This window comes from Crocodylus porosus, unplaced genomic scaffold (assembly GCF_001723895.1).
Source record: "Crocodylus porosus isolate Cpor-Errol unplaced genomic scaffold, CroPor_comp1, whole genome shotgun sequence".
Classification (NCBI taxonomy): Eukaryota; Metazoa; Chordata; order Crocodylia; family Crocodylidae; genus Crocodylus; species Crocodylus porosus.
Genome location: NW_017728911.1, coordinates 18300813 through 18321677, shown reverse-complemented (window position 1 = coordinate 18321677; position 20865 = coordinate 18300813). Strand labels below are relative to the sequence as shown.

The 20865-nt window shown below is 41.0% G+C and overlaps 1 protein-coding gene across 1 annotated transcript in view; it reads left to right on the top strand.

Moving 5' to 3' along the window:
- The window catches only part of UNC13C (unc-13 homolog C), a 517638-nt gene that overhangs the window by 259579 nt on the left and 237194 nt on the right, over nt 1-20865 (top strand). Inside the window, exons 14-16 of the mRNA XM_019533546.1 lie at nt 8291-8359; nt 9510-9599; nt 13693-13821. Of these exons, the coding sequence (XP_019389091.1) occupies nt 8291-8359; nt 9510-9599; nt 13693-13821 (288 nt within the window). The remainder of the gene's footprint in view (nt 1-8290; nt 8360-9509; nt 9600-13692; nt 13822-20865) is intronic.

Sequence of the window (20865 nt, the reverse complement as noted above, 5' to 3'; positions counted from 1 at the left end):
AAAGAGCCCCATGGCTCTCAGCCTGTCATCGTAAGGTCTGTTTTCCTGACCTCTGATCATGCACGTGGCTCTTCTCTGGACTCTCTCAAACTTCTCCACATCCTTTTTGAATTGTGGAGCTTTGAAAATGTGTATTTAAACACTCAATAATAAAGTTTATGTATTTTTCACATGGAAGTATCAAAAACAGTAGCTGAAAAACAAATTAAGAATTTTTCCCAAGCCAATTATAGAATAATCCTACTTATTTAATAATTGAGAATACAATTTGTCTCCAGCTGTGGGTAAAAAACTTGTAATAAATTTTACGTTTACATACATGGGTTTGGTATGGAAAAAGAGAGATCTGCAAATAAGCTTTTCTTCCTGAACACTGCTTCTTGCATGTAGCATTCTGATATGACTATCACAAAACACAATAGATATGTGCATTAGGCCTGTGTGAAGCTTCAGTACCTGATTCAATTCAGCAGAGATTCGGCCCAATTTGGTGGCTGGATCTCCAAATACGAATTGATCAAAGGATCCTTTAATCCTCTAAATCAAATGAGAACCCTCTGAATCGATTCAGAGAGATTCAGAAAGATTCGGAGATTCGAACATAGACGCAGCTAAATGTTTTTTTCTACATACCTCAATGTGCCAAGTGGGTTGTGAATGCTGTGATGCTGGGGTGGATGGAGCATTCCACAGCAGTGCAGGGGACTCCCCAGCACACTCAGCAGCAGACCCAGAAGCACTCTTGGTCTACTTGCAGGTCTGCTGGGGAGCACACTGGGGGGCCCTCTGGCCTCCCCCAGCTCAGGAACTGGTGCCTCCTGGGTCTGAGGTGGAATCTGGGGTCCCCCTGCAGCCAGTCGCCAAGTCAGAAGGATACCCCTGCATGCTCCCCAGCGGATCCAGAAGTGAACCGGAAGTACTTCTGGTCCACTTCCGGGTTCACCGCCAAGCATGCAGGGGGGCCTCCCACACTCATGTGGGACACTCCATCTGCCCCACCATTGCAGCATTCATGAGCCGTGCCTGGTACCTCGAGGTATGTAGTAAAAACATTTAAAGCTGTGTCTGTGGACGAATCACTGATTCTCCAAAACAGCATCAAATCTTCAGATTCGGATTCAGCTGAATCAAATTGGAGACAGTGATCTGAATCAATTAATTGAATCACTGTTCCTGATTTGGGCCAAATCCAAATCTGAATCAAATAGGGCCTGTTTTGCTCACCCCTAGTGTGCACATCCTGCTTAGGGGAAGGGACATGAACTTGGATTTTTCTGTTTGATGCTGCTGGAATTACCAAAGGAAAAAGTTCTAACAACATTAGACTTCTTTTAAAATGGTTTTGAATAATGTCATTAGCTGTATGAGACAGTGGCATGACTTAACAAATATTATTGTCCATTGTTGAAAACTCCTTGTTCCATTTACCTGCATTGGGTAGATAGGGCAGGAAGGAAGGATAGTAGCTCTGGTGAGCCTGCTTCCATTCTCCAGTGCCACCCCCACAGCTAGGGACAGACATTCAAAAAGCCTGAGCCTGAATTGATTCAATCTTTGCAGGTTAGTCTAACCTGCAAAGCTTGAACCAATTTGGAGGTTGACAGACTTTCTCTTTTCTTTCCAGAAATGCATGCACATGCCTGAAGTGGCTTAGGCTTGAAGATGGGGGTGGTGGGCACTAGGGAAGCCCTCCTCTCCACTCCACAGTGCTGACCTGAGGGGGAGCCTGGTCAGGCCTCAGCAGGGGTCCCTCCCCACCCTCTCCACCCCCCCCCAGGGGCCCAGCAGGAAGTTGGTAACATGGTATTTATCACCCCTAATTCAGTGTTTATCAGCCTATTAAGAAAACAAAAGCTTCTCTCATCAGTTCAACCCCTTCTTAAACACCTTTTTTCAAGGAAGTAAAGGAGGAACCTTACCAGCTACCTGTTGATTAGCTCCAAAAAGCCCTAAGCTGATATAGTCCTGTCTGCCTGTGTCCTGTCCACCTCAGCATGGACTATAGCCAGCATGTGGTATGCTAGCTAATGCTGTGTGTCTGTGTAAGGCAGAGGGGAGGGGGAAATCCCTGCTTCAGCAGAGAGTGGTGAGGAGGAGGCAAGAACAGGTGAAAGCCAGGCAGGCCATGCTGTACCTGCAATCTCTGCCAGAGCTCCAGCCAGGGACCAGAGAGGAGGGGCCAGCCCAGCTGTCTGGAGCAGAGAGCATACTGGGGGACTCTGATTTAATATAAACCAGGAATAGGTCTTGGAAATACTTTGCATAAGTCTGTTTTACCCAAATCAGTTAAGTCTGATACTACATTCAACCAGGTTTAACTCAAACCAGTTTCAGACATTTTCAAACTGGTTTTTTATGCACTAAACATCTGTTCTGTTACAGGTTTGAACCAATTTCTGATCACTTAAACCAATTTATGTGTAATGTCTTTCTCTACCCTCTGTGGGTAGCCAGACCAGGAGCATAAATAAAAATTGGCCCTGAACAGTTAATACAGCCATTCCTTCTCTTTTTCACCCCTCTCTTACCTCAGTTTGCACTACTATTTATATATTAACTGTTATTAAGAAATGATCCTGTGGTTCATTTGCAAATACAAACATCATTTTCAACATAGTATTAAATAATATTTAACATGTTTTAATAAATTTAATAAATTTGAGATTAAATCAAATATGAAAAAAATAAAATTAATTTTAAAAAATTACAGCTAAATGAATCACTCTCCAAAGTTTTCTTTTGTTAGTATACCAGGATTAAGCATAATGCAGATATCTCTTTGATTGTGCGTGATTTTCAGGTACAACATTGCCAAATAATAAATTTGGGACACTAAAGATTATTTGGCCTCTTTCTTTAAAAAAAGCCATAAATACAACTTTCAAGCTGTGGAAAACAATGTAATTCACTCTGTGCCTTAAACAATATTTAATTTTTACTTTTATAAAGAAAATTCATTCTGGGCATTTCATCACAATATCCAGTAAATCAAATTTAGATCCATAACAATATATAGCATTATTTCATATCATCTCCACAGCAGGCCTTGCATACTTAAATGACTAAAACTACATGTTAGTTTATATTTAATTCACAGGCCTCTTTATGAGGAAGAACCAATTTCTATAAAACTCACCTTGCATAATGATCTTATGAAAGAATGATTTTCTCATCACTACTGACTGATTCAGCCATTCTGATGCAAATATATCCATGTTTAGCTGTATATTACCACAGTTATACTTTGCAACTCTAAACCAAGTTTGTCAAACATACAACCTGCAGGCTGGATCCAGTCTGTGGAGCCATGTGATCTGACCCATGAATCACTGGACAGATCCTACAAGCCAGCCTCTGTCTTATGTACTGCATGTAGTGCATGGGCTGGACCAAATGCTGTGTACACTGCATGCACCACAAAGTGCTCATACAGGGGACCACATGCAGCCTCATGCCCTGGACTCTCTGTGCTGCATGCAGGACGAGGTTTAGCCTGTGTGCTGCAGGTAACATGTGCCCAGTGCTGGCCCAGTATGTCATGTGCACAGCAAGCCCTGGGGCCAGGGCATGCTGCATAGGGTACATGGAGCTGGACTAACCAAGCATACTGCATGCAACTCTTGGGGCTGGTATAAGGCATGGACCTTATACCCTGCCAGGATCTGCTGTGCTTCCTGCAGCACTGGTTCTAGCCCATGGCCACAGGTAGCATGCATCCTGTGCTGGCCCCTGCATGCTACATGCACAGTGAACCTTGAGTCTGGCATGTTACATATGGGGTGGACCTAGCACTGGGGGGGCTTATAGGGGGTCGGTCTGGTCTGATCTAGCACACAAATCAGCCCAGTAATGTTCATCCAGCCCACAGGGCCAGGTGAGTTTGATACCCCTGCTTTAAAACATTTTCTGATTCTCCATGGCAACTCAGTTCAAAAACAGCCTTGTTATTATTTTGGGGATTTTTAATCAGTTTTTGCACAAATAATCTCATCATTAATTCTTGCATTCATTAAGCAGTTGTTGAAAAAATATTTAATTATATTACTATTCATTTTAAAGTATGTCAAGGTTAATGGAGCTAGTTGTAGTATTTCATGCAGCAGTAATTGTATGTAGGAGTGTATCTCTAGTTTGAGACAACACGTCTCATGCTTGGGACTTAATCTCTTAGTTTTAACCGTCAGTTTTCCTGTATACAAAAGACAAATAGTAATACTTACTTACCATTGCAAAGTGTTTAAGGTCTGTAGATGAAAAATGCTGTATGACTGCATTGCTTCATTACTGTGTTAGAAAATATTGTGATGATTATGTGAGAGTTGTTTATTTGGGTTCTTATTTTAAAGGTCTTTTAAAATTTAATATCAAATCATTTGGCAACTTAAATTTTGTTGAAATGAGACTACTCTTCAGCATTAAGCCCTTATAAGATGTTTAGGTTTGATCCAGCTTTTGAAACGTAAAGCGTTTTCAATGGATTTTCTCTTCAATGTTTCCATTTTCCTCATGACCAGAACATTTTTATCCTCAGATTGGAGAAACAGATTAAGCACTCTCTCTGATGTTAAAGCCAGTTTACCTTTGACGCAAATACTAATCCAATTCATAAGTCAACAGATGGGTAGAAAAACAGTAGTAAGACATCCCTAAAAGAGATTTAGGGTTTTGTTTTCAAACAATTGAATTATAAGCACAACATAAGATTATTTTTCCCTTCTGATGTGTTTTGGGTTATCATGTGTTAGAGGAGAGCTGCACCTAGTTCATGAAAAAGAGCATTCAAAATTCACCTATACCTGAAATAAATTTAGCTGACTGTTTCAGTGAAGATTTATAGTAAGGCAAAAAATATTTCAGTTTTGATGAACCCTCAAGGGAACTGTGCCAGACCAAAGGCTTTAAGTGCAGATTAGTACTCTACGGGTATATTAGAGAGAGGAGGGAGAGAGAGTCTGGGAGTTGGGTGGGGGGAAGGAGTATGTCCAGAGAGGGAGAAAGCCCATGCATGTACAAGTATGTGAGTTCATTTCATTGTATATTTCACAGTAGAAAGGATGCCAGCTGATTGCTTATAGCAATCAGATTTTGTTACTTCCAATCTGTTGATCTAGGCTAAGGAGAGAACTTACACATGAACTGGTTCAAGTGACCAGAAACTGATTTAAACCTGTAACAGAATACTTCAGTGCACATAAACCAGTTTCAAAATGGCCAAAATTGGTTTAAGATAAACCTGGCTGAATGTAATATCAGACTTAACTGATACTGAAAGCAGTTTATGGAACGTGTCCCAGACCCCTTCCTGGTTCCGGATCAATCAGAGTCCCACAGCATCCCAGCATGCTTTGCAGGCCTGGCCAGGGCTGTGCTGTCTGCTCAAGCAGAGAAGAATTGTCTCTGCTTCTCTGCTCCCCAGCTGGAGCAATGAAGGCTGGCTGACACAGCCCAGTCTGCCTGGTAGAAGCAGTGCAGCCCCTGAGCTTTTCCCTTTGCTCACTTCTCTAATTTCAGGGGGTGAGGCTAGAGCCCACCTGGGAAGCAGCCTCAGGTGAAGAGCAGGTGGGAAGGAAGGTGGATTAAACCTCCTATCTCCCCTCTCTTCCACTGGTATGGGGACTCCAGCCAGGGTCTGGCTGACATTTCCCCCCACTGGCAACTCACACTGCAGGGGGCATGGTCAGAGTCCCACCCAGGCAGCAGCCTCAGGTGAATGGAAGAGGAAGGCAAATTAAACCCCCCCGGCCTGAGGCTGCTGCCCAGGCAGGCTCTGGTCATGTGACTCTCTGTTGCAGGGCACTAGGGTGACCTGCACCTTTACAGAGCTGAAACTGCTAGGGGAAGAGCCCAAGCAGTGAGTTGGAAGCCCCAGCTGATGGTTACCAGGGCAGCTAGAATGAGGTAGTGGCCCATACCTGCCAGTGGTCCACTGACTGCAAGGGGCAGGGCCTGGCTCATATATAAACCCCAGGGCTGGAGCCAGGAAAGCAGTTCCCTGCCAGGAGCCAAGGGGGAAGGAGCTCTCTCAGAACAAGCAAAGGGGAGAGGCCTGACTGCAGAAGCAACTTCTGAGACGTTGAGGGATGGAGTATCCCCCAGTATGGTTTGAATGATGTTGTAGCCGGATGCCTTATATTTATGTTACAGCCCAGGGGCTTGTGTATTGTTTACTGTTGTATAACACCGGTGGTTTGGATGAGGCTATTAGGGAATGGAAGAGGCCTGATAGGGGACCCACGGCACTGTGGGGACCCCGGGCACCAGAGAGGTTGCGACATTTGGGGTGCACTGACCCCAGCGCCAGAGAGGGCGTGGCATTTGGGGTGCACTGACCACAGTGCCAGAGAGGCGCAGAGTGAGACAGGGCTGCAGAGAGCCCAGGGAGGGCAAGGGGGCCAAATTGCAATAAGGCCCAGACCAAACAATGTCAGTAGCATCTGCGAGGCTTTGGGCATGGTAAAGGGGTGGTTGGAGTCACGCATAGCCCATAAGGCTAGGGTGCCTTGAAACACCCGTTGTAACATCTGTTTTGGAGTGGGACCCACCAGGGGTCCAGAAACCCACGGGATCCTGAGAGTCAAGCAAGACCATGTCCAAGAGGACTGAAAGGCAGCCTCCCTATCAATCATTTGATCAAAGACGTGGCAGGAGAGAATAGAGGGTGCCCATTGGGCCAACTTGGCACAGTAAGGGGGTCTTGGGGAGATCACGACCATCCTGCAGGACCCCATCCCATGACATTGCCCACTACACAAGCAGCCAGCATGGGAGAAAGCCAGGCAGATCCCTGCTGGGTTCCCTGTGCTGGTGGGAGAGAGGGGAGACAGGAGTTTAATCCACCTCCCTGCTCCTCCTTCACCTGAGGCACTGCCTGCACCAGCTCTGGTCATGCCCCTGCTCTGTGAGTGGCCAGTGGGGCAGGAAGGCAGGCAGACCCTGGCTAGGGACCCTGTGCTAGTGGGAAAGAGGAGAGACAGGGGTTTAATCCCCCTCCCCACCTTCACCTGAGGTGCTGCCTTGGCTGGTGTCTGGATATGGCCCTCCCCCTTGGGGACAAGCCTGGTAAGGGCTGTTCCCTCTTCCCCCACCAGGCACACCCCAGCTGGAGTCCCTTCAGGCTAGGGTGGGTGTTTAAACCCTTCCCCAATCATACTTAGTTGCTTGCCAGGGCCTGGCCATGCCTTCCAGGTCAGCTTCCCTCCAGCCTTGCAGCTGCTGCCAAAGGGAAGGGAGGGCTTGCTTTATCATCCCCCAGCTTCTAGCCTGAGCCACTGCAGGGATGTGGCTTAATTTCAGGAATCAAAAGTGAATATCTATTCACTTGCAAAATGGCTCAATCTATGCAGGTTAGACTAACCTGAATTGAATCAATTCAGGCTCAGGCTTTTTGAACATCTGTATTTAGCTCTAAAGATCAATTGTTTGTATAGTTTGAGAGCAAAACTGCATATTTTTGTGCAATTGGATAAAGAGTATGTTTCAAAAAACCATGAACATGTAGAAAAACTTGCAACTCCAATTAACATTAGTTAGGACTTGTACAGCTAAACAGTGTACATTCCACTAAAATTTTATCTTCAGACCTTGGTTTTATATTGTCACAAAAATTAAGTACCATATTCAGATGTGAAGGAAATGACTAGCGCTTTTTGTGGTTCAATATTTTTTACATTCTGCCCAAACATGTTTGCAAACTATTTTTCCTACAGTTTTAAAAAGGCCAAGCAGTATTTTGTAAAGACTATAAATATTAGGAACTAAATAGAAAAAAATTAACAAGCCACTCTTTACTGAAAAGCCATGCACACATCACTAAAAACCTTTGAACTTAAATTTGAGTTTATAGTGTTGTTACTTCCTAGTTCAGAGCCTCTGACAATGTTTTCCTGTTTCCCTAGGTATTTTTGTTTTAGTTACTTATTTAAAAATGTGTCACTTATTAAGATAAAGGAAAGCTATGTAGGAGAAAACATGGCTGCATAATGTTGAATATATGCCAGATATTTGTTCTATGTTAGATAAATCAGAAGGCATAAATGAAGTGCAGCAAAACACATTTGCAGTTTCTGATACACTTACAGTTATCTCAGACCAATGGTTTTACACACATAATTTTAAATCCATGCACTTTCCAAACAGATGCAGAATGGAAAGCAATAAAAAGATTGCAATAGAAGATTATGTGCCTTATGATAGATGTGTGAACTATAGATTTGCAGTTGCACTCATAACTATAGAAAACCCAGAATCCTATTTTATCTCATGCATAATCATTTATGTTTTCTTTGTGCAGAGAGAGAAGTTCATAAAACTGCTGGATCAACTGCACAATTCACTGAGGATTGACTTATCTAAATACAGGGTGTGTATATCAAGTTGGACATATGGGATATGGCTTACATGATTTAATACAAATCTCTCTGCCCTTTATCTGCTGATACTAGTTTTTGGAGATTAATTCATGCAGGTCAAAAGCATCAGGTGCTAGATCATGAATCTTTTGACATTTTAAATTCAAACATCAGGACTTCAATTTTTTGTCTAAGCAGTTTGCTTCCCACTTGAACAAACTGTTCTGTTCCTTCTGGAGAGTAACAGGTAACAAAAGAGGGTCATATAGTGGTATTGCAATTGGTAGGGTATTGTTCTGGACATGGAGAAGAACATCAAAATACAAAGGATGTGATCCACACTTTATTACCTTTCCTTTTTCATCTTGCAATTAAATGGCAAGAACTCAGACAGAGTATTGTGTCTTTGTCACTTGGTTACCATTTATTTGCCGTCATTCCTTAACCATCCAAATTTGTACTGGCCCGTGCTGGGATAAGAAGTTGGAGAAAGAGGGTAGTCTCCTTACTATACTATATGTTAGGAATTCTTATCTCATTTCCCAGTTTCTTTAGAGGATACCTTCCACTAAGTCTGCTTCCAGATGTGGGCTGGTTCCCTGATAAATCACTAGTACTTGCATAGTACCTACACTGAATACCTGCCAACAGTTAAATAGTAGGGCCATGTGAAGCTTCAGTCCCTGATTCAATTCAGCTGAGATTCAGCCTGATTTGGTGGCTGAATCTACAAATCCAAATCAAATCAGGAGACTCTTTAATCTCTCTGAATTTAATTGGAACCCTTAAAATTGATTCAGCAAGATTCGGTGATTTGGATATAGATACAGCTTTAAATGTTTTTTTCTACATACCTCGAGGTACCAGGCAGCGCATGAATGCTGAGATGCTAGAGCAGATGATTTATTTTAAATTGGTATTGTAATATTTTAAAACATTCATATTAATATCACAGACATTGAAATTTCTCCTCTGGAATTGAGCTTTTGCCTATTTTGCTTCTATTGATATCAAATGGAGTTCTAGTATTGATTTCAATGAAAGCAGAGTTGGGTCATGGCTAAGTGTTTTTAATCATCCTACCCACTTATTCTGATTTGCTTGGAATTTAAGAATCATGACTTTAATTTTGTATGTATTTCCTTTTTCTCAATTAACAAGGATAATTTTCCTGCCAGCAATTCTGAACGACTTCTAGACCTGAAATCAACAGTAGACCTGCTAACTAGCATCACTTTTTTTCGAATGAAGGTACCTTTCTTTATGTCTACTACTATCTCCAAATAAACACAATACACATTTATTTTGTGTGAAAGACAGGCTGTATTTGCTACTCTTGAATAGGGCTGTGCGAAGCTTTGGGTGTTGATTTGATTCAGAAGAGATTTGATTTAGTGGCCAAATCTCTAAATCCAAATTGAACCTGGGGACCAATAAAAAGGTCTGAATCAATTCAAAGCTCTCTGAATTGATCTGGAAAAGATTCGGAGAGCTTCAATAATTCGGGCAGTCCTTGCCTGCTGCAGCAGGGAACTGGAGCCAGACTTAGAGCTGGTAAGTAGGGGGTGAGGGAGGGGAGGATGGAGGAGGGGATCATGGCAGGACCCCTGACAGGCCCTATACCCTGCCTGCTCCCCCAGCCCCCTGATCACTGCCCACTCCCCCAGCCTCCCCCATGGCTGTCCCACCCACCTCAGCTCCCAGTGCTTTAAAAAAAGGCCCCAACTTAGTGGGTCCTGCCCACCTGCGGTGGGTGAGGCAGCTGTTGCTTGGGCTGGGAGAGCAGGCGGGGGATGGGCCTGTGTGATTAAGAGATTTGGCAGCAGCTGAATCTCTGAATCAGATTTGGCCAAATCAATTCGGGACAGTGATTCAAATCATCAAATCAAATCACCATCCCCCAAATTGGCCAAAGCTGAATCCAAAGCAAATACTAGCTGCTTTGCACAGGCCTACTCTTCATGACTAGGGTATACTCTTGGTGTTTTAGTTTAGTAAATCGTGGACAGAGTTTTGATATAAGATTTAGAACATCACTGGTAGCCTCTAAAAGTATTTCAGTTGCTTTCATTTTAAATTAAATTCCCAAGCTTTCTGAAGCTTTAAATATGTAAAAATCTACAAAATATTAATGAATGCAAAAGGGAACTCAAGTTAACACAATCTTTATTTCCTGGCTCAATTTAAAGGTACTTTTTGAAATGCAAATCTTAATAATATAAGTAACAACTATAACTAAGCAAACATTCAGTTTGTTTAAATCTTTTGCCACAATTTAAATCTGCTTTTTTCCTTTCACTTTGCTAATCCCTGCAATTGAGGTACAACTGAAATTTATTTGCCTTCAGTCAGGCAAGGCTGTCATAGTTTAGCCCAGCATTTCTCAACTTGTGGGTCACGATCCAAAAGGTCACAAAAATGTATGAGACGGTCATGAACAAATTTTAAAACGGATTCTCCTTTAAAGGAGAAAAACATGGCAAACAGAGGCTTTTTCCTTGCAGGCTGGCAGAGTTCCAACCTGCCAGGGGCTGCTTAGGGTCCCTCTTGCCCCACAAACCTGCCCTCTGCCCCACAGACTGGAGGGCTGGGGCCTGGGGGCAGCAGGTCAGGAGTGAGGAGCACTCGGTCAGGACTGTGCATTGATGTTTACAAATCAGTCCTGGTACAACAAAGGTTGAGAACCACTAGTCAAGCCAATGACTTTCAATACTGAACCCCTTAGTCCTGAGGTTTTCATTCTTTAGCTCTAAGAACAACTGTTTTGCGAAGTGACACCTTCATGTGTAGAACTGCACAATTACTTTATTGATGTAGAAGTTACACCTGGATTGGTGCTTATCTTTAAGAACATTAAGTTATAAATATTATTCACCTGGTCTGTCAAAGCAATGTACTATTGACTTCTCATTGCTGTTAATTAAAAGGAAGTAATTCAAGGAGAACAAATATTACTTTTCAAATGGCACTTGTCCCATTTGTGTTCTGTATCTAGCAACTTTATAAAATGAAAGTCATTCTACTGGAGAAAAATAAATAACCCCATATCTTTAAACTCAATTAAAATTAGGTTTAAAGCTTCTTTGTGGAATTAAGATTAGGGCTAAATTTAGTGAACAACATAAACTGATAATCAGACAAAACCAACAGAAACACTACTAGGTATGCAGCATATGTAAGTATATTTTCTGTCGGAAACTGTGTCTTGGTATTATATCAGACAGCAAAACAAGACTTGATGACATTAGACCACATCCTACTTCTTATTAGCCAGCACCATATGAACAAGATTTATTTCATTATGAGCACATAAAAGGGACCAGCAGAATTAAAAAGATGATCTGTTAAGGAAAAGCCTAGCATAACTATGGTAGACAAGGTTCTTTGGGTAAATCTGATATCTTTTATTAGACTAACTCAAATACTCGGAAAAAATTCTTCTTAGCAAGCTTTTGGGTATAAGTACCCTTTGTCTCACCAACTGCAGATGTTTCCCCAGCCTGACAAAGGGTATTTATACCCAAAAGCTTGCTAAGAAGAAATTTTCCAACTAGTTGAGTTGGTCTCTAATAAAATATATTAGATTTACCCAAAAATTGTTTGCCTATGTCTCTGGACTAACACGGCTACAATCTACACCCCTGTAGCATAACTACATGCATTTTAATAGTTAAAAAGTTTCTAGAAATGAGTGTTTTATGAAATAAGTGCTAGATGTCAATTAGGACTTATTCAAAAGACCATTACTATTTAGGAAACCATTTAAATAGAGGCTTTAGTATTTTCCTGAATTAGGCATGATCCTACAAATAATTGACTACATTTACCACTTACAAAAAACATATCCACTCAATTCTAAGATGACCCTGAATTCAAAATGACGCCCTGATAATTAGATTCTTTACATGGAAAAATTATAGATTTGCTATAATTTTCCATGTATAGAATATAATTATTGGAAGGTCATTTTTAATTCTTTCCCCCTACAGCTGAATGGGGGCAGGCAGTGGGTGGGGGCAGGTGGTATGAGAAGGTCAAACAGTTTGCCCCCTGTGCATGCCTACCTACCTCTGCTCCCTGCCTGCTCCTTCTTTTGAATTCTTGGTCCCCACCTTCCCCTTCTGCCTCTGCTCTTCCCCCTGCTCCTCCGTGCAAGCCGCTTCTCCCCTGCCTCTGCCCCCCCCGTCTCCCTCTCCTCTCCCCTCACATTATCCTGCTTCTGCTCCCCCTCCCCCAGCCTCTGCTCCCTGCTTTGCTCCCCCTTACTCTTGCTTTGTGACAGCAGGCTCTGTCCCCATTCTAGCCTGGCAGGGCATTGAACATAGCCTCATCCCAGCCCCTGTAACAGCTATGTCGACTACAGTGCCCTAGGCTCCAGCAGCTTAAACAGCCTGCCAGTATGAAGCAAAGGTAATAGGGGGGTTTGGTGGGGAAGGGGCAAGTGGAAGCATTATGGTCGATTTTGAGGTGGGGGGATGGGTAGAAGAGGCCACAGAGGGGAAATGGGAGGGTGCAGAGGTGGGCAGGAGGGGGAAGGCAGCATCTCTGGCCATGAATCCAACCTTAGGTATGGGTTGGAACCCGAGCCACAGTGGCTGCCTGTCTCCTCCCTGCAACCACCCTCATACTTGATTCTAAGACAAAGGACTTTTTCCCACATGTTAAATGGAGGAAAACCTCATCCTAGAAATGAGTAATTATGGTAGTTTCCCAGAAGTAGGCTTTACTGGAACAACTAGTGTGCTTAAAGTTAAGCATGGGTTTAGGTGCTTTGCTGGATCAAGGCAATGGTACATGAATCAGAATATTTTAATATATTGCTTGGATCATTATCAAAGTTTACTGCTCTTAGTTCTTGTTAGGGTTGCTAATTCATTTCTGTATGTACTTGTATTCCACCTGCACCTTTCCCCGAAAAATCAGCCTGCCAAAATTGGGGTCCTAAGTGGGAAAGTTGGTTTTCTTCACCAGAACAGAACTGTAGAGGAATAGAGACACTGCTATAATGGTTGGGCCAGCAAACAGTAGGGATAGGGTCCAGTTTTAACCATTAACTGGCCGTAGCTTTTGACTAAGGCTTAAAACTGTAAATTTTTTTGCCTGAAGCAGCCACTGATCTGGCTGTGAGTGAACTGTTACATGTAGTCGGTTCTCTTGGCCATGACACTGGAAGAATCTTTTTTTCGACATTCTGCCTTTCAAGATGTGCGTCTTATTTGGGGGCTTGTAGTATGCAAGAAAATGTTGTATACTTAATAGATATATTTTTCTAGACCTATATGGACATATATTTCTGCTGTATCTGAAATTCTGATTTTTGTGATTTGATGACATATTCTATCAGGTCCTGGAGCTGCAAAGTCCACCCCGAGCCAGTACAGTAGTCAAGGACTGTGTAAGAGCTTGTTTAGACTCTACCTACAAGTATATTTTTGATAACTGCTATGAACTCTACTCTCAGTTAATGGATCAGGTAAGATGAAGCTTAACATCTTTTTTAAGTTTTTGCTAATTCATTACTTTTGTTGGCTTAAATAAAACAAAAATACAGTAACCACAAGAAAAACAAAGATCAGTCAACCAGTGCATTCAGCTAGTTCCAGTATTTCTAAAACTTCTATCTATCTGTTCAAAAGTAAGCAGCAGGAGCAGATGGGTTGTTATCACCAAAATGATTAACAAGATTTGTGTGAAAATGAAAATGTCAACCCATAAATCTATTTCCTCACATGGGGCAATATAACAGAAATGTCCAGTAATTCTGTGGAAGAAGAAATTAGATTGATTACTGTTCATTTTAAGATCTGTAATTGAAAATGTTAAAAAATCCAGTATGTCTTCAAAATACATTAATGGCTCCATCTAGATAGAAATGGCTGTTCACTTCCCTGGCAGTCAAGGAGAAATGCTACAACCGTTAGCTGAAAGTGTTAGGCTGTCTTTCCTGTGTCTCAGATTTATATTTTAACTATTATGATGGTTCCACAAGCCCTCAGGAGGAGCAAAATTCTGAACAGACCGTATGAAAGGCTATTCTACTCTAAAATTTCTAAATAAAGCCCCATCAAGATCTCAGAGTATGATACAAAATAATTATACCTTCTGTCATCTCCCAGATGTTACCACAAATGCATATAGATGTCACTGTTTTCTTTAAAGTGCTTGTACTCTATTCTATGAATGATGTTAAATTGAGTAAGATCTGACCTAGTAAAACATGTCCATGTCTAAAAGGAACACCATATATTTGCCTGTGTATAATTTGTAAAATACCTATACCTTATGAAAGTTTGACTGGTAATAATATTTCAATAACAGTTCCCAAATTGGAAATGATAAATTATATAGTTAGAAAAAAAGGGAAGTATAAAGTAGAGGATATCCTGTATAAGTATGTAAGAATGTGCGTGTTATATGTGACCAGAGACAGCAAAGCATTATCCAAAACTAAATGCCAGTTGGCCCAAATAGATCGATTCAAGTGTATATGATCTTTAGGAGAGTAGTGCATGGTATACCTTATCTTTTTAAATTAGAAAAGACTGGATTATGATATTTGATTCATTTTTGTAAGAAAATAAATTTATCTCTTGTTATCAAAACTTGAATGTGAAAAGCTGTCACTAGAATGCAGGGGCAAAACGTTCTCAAAAATCAGCTGAATGGATTGTGCTGCATTAAAGACTCTCTGATAAACACAAGATTCAGTAACTTTAAGCCTCTGAAAACATAAAGGTTTTACATAGCTAAGTTTAGGCAACATGCTTTTTATTTGTATGGTAATACAACAAGAAATTTTAGGGGTAAAACATAAATTTCCGTTTTCAATTTCAACCCAAAGAGTTACAGTTTCAGTACATTCAATTCATTTGCTTTTACTACAGACAGTTTAAGATAAATGAGGCACAAAAAATCTAAAAAAAAGACTTATTCAAGTTAAAGAGTTATTTAAATATTGCTGCGATAAGAATATTATTTAACTATTCTTGTTATAAGACATGGTACCTGGCAGAAGGCTCCCAAAAGTTTTTTAGAAGGAGGGCTCATTAGCCAACTTTGCCTGTGTTGATCACAAAATTGAAACCCTACCTTAAAAAAATCAGTTAGGCACAGAAATAAGTCCCCTGAAATGAACAGACCCTTTCCCATATAACAGCTTCCTCTTTAGGAGGGTTTTCTGCTGTAGTAGTAGTAATACCGCTATTCCATGATAACTCAAGGGTGCTCAACCCCTGGCCTGTGAGTCACATCTGGCCCACAGGAGTCCCCATGGTTCTGAAAACTTGGCAGTGGGGGAGCCATGTCAGTAATTGCTGCTCCCCAGCTGCCAAATTTCTGGCAGTCATCAAAGGTTAGATATTCAAAAGTTTTTAGGCATCTACATGTTATTTCCATCATAGTTATACACACAGACTTTTGAAAATGCCTTTTAAAAATCTAGGGCCAAATGCTTAAGAGTTTAACTGACAAATTTTATCAAAAGAAAATGTGAAAGTTAAGCAGAAAGCAGTACAAACTTTCTTTTGTATTTTCCAACCTGCTCTACTTGCATCTATTATCTAAAGAGCAGGAGTTTCCTGTGAATGGAATGTATAGAATGGGGACAGCTCCCTTTTGCCTGGTCAGATCCCCTGCACGTAGATTGGCTCTGGAAGACATTGTAGTTGGGTTAAACACTTTGCTCAATGTCTTTGTGAAGAAAAAGTTATAATGACCCAATCCAGACATACATAATCTTTACAAAGGATTTTAATGTTTGGTGCAATGGTTTAACGTCTAAAGCCTCACCACAGTTGGAATTGTGTTTGTGTAAGAAACTGCAGTGTTATTCAAGATTTTAATGTACTTGTCCCTGGGATTTATAAGATATAAACTTTGGTGCAAATTTTGCTTTTAAGTATGTCTCTTTCTAATAAAGTATACAAGTTTTTGGCTAATTGTAAATGATAAGGAAATTCTGCTGTGTCTTTCTCTGTACATTTTTGCTCTGAGCATAGAAAGAAGCAGTGCTTAGACTCCAAATTTCTTCTAACTGTTCAGAAGCTATTTTAATATCATTTGGGAAAAAAAAATACTCATTGAATTGATTAGCATCACCTCAAGCTGAAAAAAATGTATCTGAACACTACACACAAGAAGTATGTTCCTAGTGGTTAGAGCAGAAGTTGTCAGTGGGATTTCTCATTTGCATAAAGTACAAGTTTGTGGGATCTGTGCCTTCCTGGGTTTTTTAGCTCTAAGAATCATTGATGAAGTTCTGCTTGATCTCAGACATGATGTCTGCTTCTATTATGGAGATCATCTGTACCACTGCTGTGAATTTTGTCACTGTATATGTGACAGTGGCATCAACCCAGACTGGAATTAGAAAGTTTTTGTTTGTCATTGCTCGATGCTGAATTCTGTGTTGGGTAACAGAAAACTTTTAAGTGATTTGAATTCCTCAGATGGTGCCTGGAATTGATTCATAGCCCAGATACCCTGGCACTACTAGGAAAAGATGAAGATTATTTGATTTGTGAACCCCAAAGACTAGATTTTTATAATGCCTATCATCCTTACAATAAACAAAGCTCTACCCAAGGGCTTTCTCTTTTCTTCATTTAGTTATGATTGGAATAATAGACAAAATAACACAAAAGAAGAAGATTGTGGAATACTAAAAGTACTTGCCATTGAACAAATAAAAAGGACTGAATAGTGCAAGATCCTCAGGTTTAATGATGTTGCATTTAGCTCAGGACTTGAGAAGGGGTGGGAATAGTGACTTACAAGCGCTCCATAATTGCTTGTACCCATAGAGTAATCATGAAACAGTCTGACCCTTGTGTGCTTCCATGCACTTCAACCTTTGCAGAGTACGCATTTGTAAACACATGAATACACAGTTTAAATTTGTAAGACGAAGAACTACTGAAGATCATAACTTTTGAACAAATGTGTCCCTGATTCTGGAACCAAATGGGGAAAGAAATGCCAACCACACAATTTAGAGAAGCTGAATAGCACAGTATATTCTTTCATGCAGCATATTCTAACTCCATCTCCATTCTGACACCATTGCCTCCCGTGCATCCCTATTAACTGGGTAGAACAGGTACTACATTTGGGGTGTCTATACATGTGCTCTGACGGGGGTGGAGAAGTGCCTGGGGGGGGCCACAGTGAGCTCCCGCAGGCAGCAGCGGTGCTGTCAGTGGCAGGAGCATGGCAGTGCAAGTGGGGAGCTCCTGCAGGCGGCTGCAATGCTGCTGGCAGCAGGGGGAGTAGCAGACTCCAACTGGTGGTCAGCAACCACCCACAGATGCAGCTGGCAGCATCAGCAGTGGCCAGCGGTGGCCAGCAGGCAATCGCAGACTACCCGCAGATGCCGCCAGTAGTGTCAACAGTGGGGGGGTGGCAAGTAACGACTTCCTGCCTATTCGCAGGGGTGCACCACCACACTCAGGGGGTGCAAGTGCACCTGTATGCACCCCTTATGCATCTCCAATGCCCACTGCCATTTCGAAAGGCAGGGACACGGAATACTTGGGACATGGAGGCTGCTGAAGCTGTTGGAGCATGCTAATTAGCATTCTTCAGCAGACTGTCATCAGACTTGATTAATCATCATGTGTACAGACAGCCTTTGTGCCCATTTCTCATCAAAACAAAAATGAAACCATTTTCAATTTTTTTAGGAAGAGGCTGAAGCCAAACCAAATCAAACTATGGACAGAGACCTCAGAATAGGTGGTTAGTCTACTCACCTGGGAGGCGAGAGACACAGCTTCATACCCTGCACTGCCTGATTCAGGGTACTGGCTTTCCATGGAAAGGATCTCTCTCCCCACTGTATTGTTGTGACTAAAGATGCATCAGCTCAGGAAATCTTCCCAGTGTAATTTTATTTAAAAGACATGCATTTCTGTGAAGAGTTTTGATTTCAACAAATCGCCATATTCTGGAAAAATACATTTTGTTGAAAAATTCCCAACCAGATCTACAGAATACAGAATTCTTCCATCCAAATCCTATCCCTTGTGATATTTTTTTGTGGGGAGGGGGCAGAGAGGGAAGTAGGACTGGGGGACAGAATGATAAATCTCAGAATCCTGACTCCCTAGTTTTTACTTTTAGGATATAACTTCTCTAGATATCAAAGACCTCCTGCAATGAGGAAAGACAAATACCAATGTTTATTTAGACTCTTCTCTCTAACTGAACACACACTGGAGATTCTTTGAAAAGTCCAGCACAAAATCAGACACCCACAGTGTGTTATAGGAATTTGAGCCCCTGCAAATTCATCTGCAGGTGAAACTACATTTTACATGAGCTAGGAAAATCTGGAAGACAATCCATGGACCCATGAGAATCAGAAAATCTTATAGAACAATTACCAATTCTTTTTATCCTGTTGCACACTGCAACACTGTTATCTCCTCTGTACTGTTCTCTGGTTTTTATTTTTATTCCACTTTATGCTATAACCATGGTACTGAATGTTGATGAGTAATCTCCAGAAGCAAGTCTTGGATCAGGAGCCCTTGGTGGTTTTTATACTTGGATACAATTGTATTTATTTTATTTTCTTCGAAAGAAAGATGAACAAGCAGTGGGAAGAGAGATAGTGGGTTTGTGCAAACAGAATGCTTGGGAGGATGGCAGAGGATATTTTGAGTATTTCTGCTAGTGATATTAAATAGCAACAAGTAACGGCGCATGATGTACAGGTACAATTACTAGGTTCAACTTTAAGAAGGTGGAGAGGTGTGTGGAGCCTTCCCCTTCCCCCTACACACATTTTGCTTCTCATTCAATTTCTTAAACCCCACATTTCTTCTTTTTGACATACCATTCTCTTTACTTTTGTGATGTTAGATGTAGTGTTAACATCTAGCATTATTTCAAAATGGGTTTTGTCCCATAATTTTAAAATCACATGAATGTTCTCTGTTGACTTGCATTAAAATCTTGTTCAGTTTGAGAGTGTTAAGCTTAAATATCTATGTATATATGCAAGGTTATTTTTGCCTACAATTGTGTCTAGTCCAAATAGTGTACACTAGTGTTAAAATGGTGTGCACAGATTAATCAAAAAGCAGTCTGACTGAGTGCTTATACATGCATTTATTCTTTAGTAGATTACAATGCCTATCAGTATGACTTAAAAGAAGGAACAACTAACATAACTAGTTAGCATATGACAGTCACATTTTGTTGTTAATATTTACTCTGCTGTAATTGCTATAGTTTGGTCTGTGTAATAATGTAGTAAATATTAAAAGTGCTGTCAGTACTTTGAGTGCTGTGTAACTGCAGTTTAGCATCATATTAGGGACAATTTAGTAAAACAGTTAAAACACAATATAAACCAAAACCAATTTTAATGGTCTTATTATCACGTAGAAGTTTTTTAAATGGTAGGAAAATGCTCTCCTCTAAAGATGCATTCATTTTTCTTTGCATAACTTTAAAAAATATGTTCCATCTCTATTTTACAGAAGAAGGCTGTTACCATTTTTACAGTTTCTGTAGATAATAGAAAACAAGCTTAGAGTGTCAGACAAATCTATGTTACCTTTACAGGCCATCAAGGCACTCAGGGTTCCTGTAGCAGGGTGTACAGAGGCAGGTGGTGAAAAGAGAGATGCATCCCTACCCTGGAGGACTAAGCCAGCTGATGAGAATGATTAGCTGGTCCTGAGAAAGCTAAAAGCTCCCAGGGAAGGGAGCTGTGGGAAAAGAGGGAAGGCTGTGGGGCTAGAGGCAGCAGCACAGAACCCTGGGTACTCTCTCAGGGTCTGAGAAAAGCCCACAGGGTTTGGTTAACTCTTTATTGTATTGTACTTGGGGTTTTATCATTTATGGTTTATGTTTTATCCTGTGGATCAAGTTTGCCCTGGGAAAATGAAGACTATATTGTGCAAATTGACAGCCCACTACAGTACCACTATATTATTTACTTCATATATAATTATTTTAAAGCACTGTATTTCAAGTAGAGAAGTGAGAATACCTAAAATAAAAAAATCACAAATATTCACTCAGATGGCAAATTGAATTAATGTTGGGTTGACTGTGTTCACTAGCCTTCTCTGCTCTCTTTCAGCAAATATTCCAATAGACTTTGCTGGCAGAAATATTAACAGAACAAATGCTCTCAAACTGTGCAATTATGAGGAAGTGGAAATGTTAAGCAAATCTCAGGGAATAGTTGCAGAAAACAAATTTTGAAATGAGCTTAATAGAAAATATTTTTAAAAACACAATCTTAGTAACTGACAACAAGAGCCTCCTATTTCACTGGTGAGGAAACTAACTTTAGAGAGATGGTTTAAGTTGTTCAGATAGCCATTCAAATTCTCCACTTTATTGAGTTTTCCCTAGCACTAAGGCCTTGGACAGATGCACATTTGAAGTGCTCCAAATTTGGAATAGGTTGTGGACAGATGTGCACACACATACTCATGCAGTGCCACTGGAGTGCTTCAAGAATGCTACAACAGCATGCACTACTACCAGAAGGCACAAC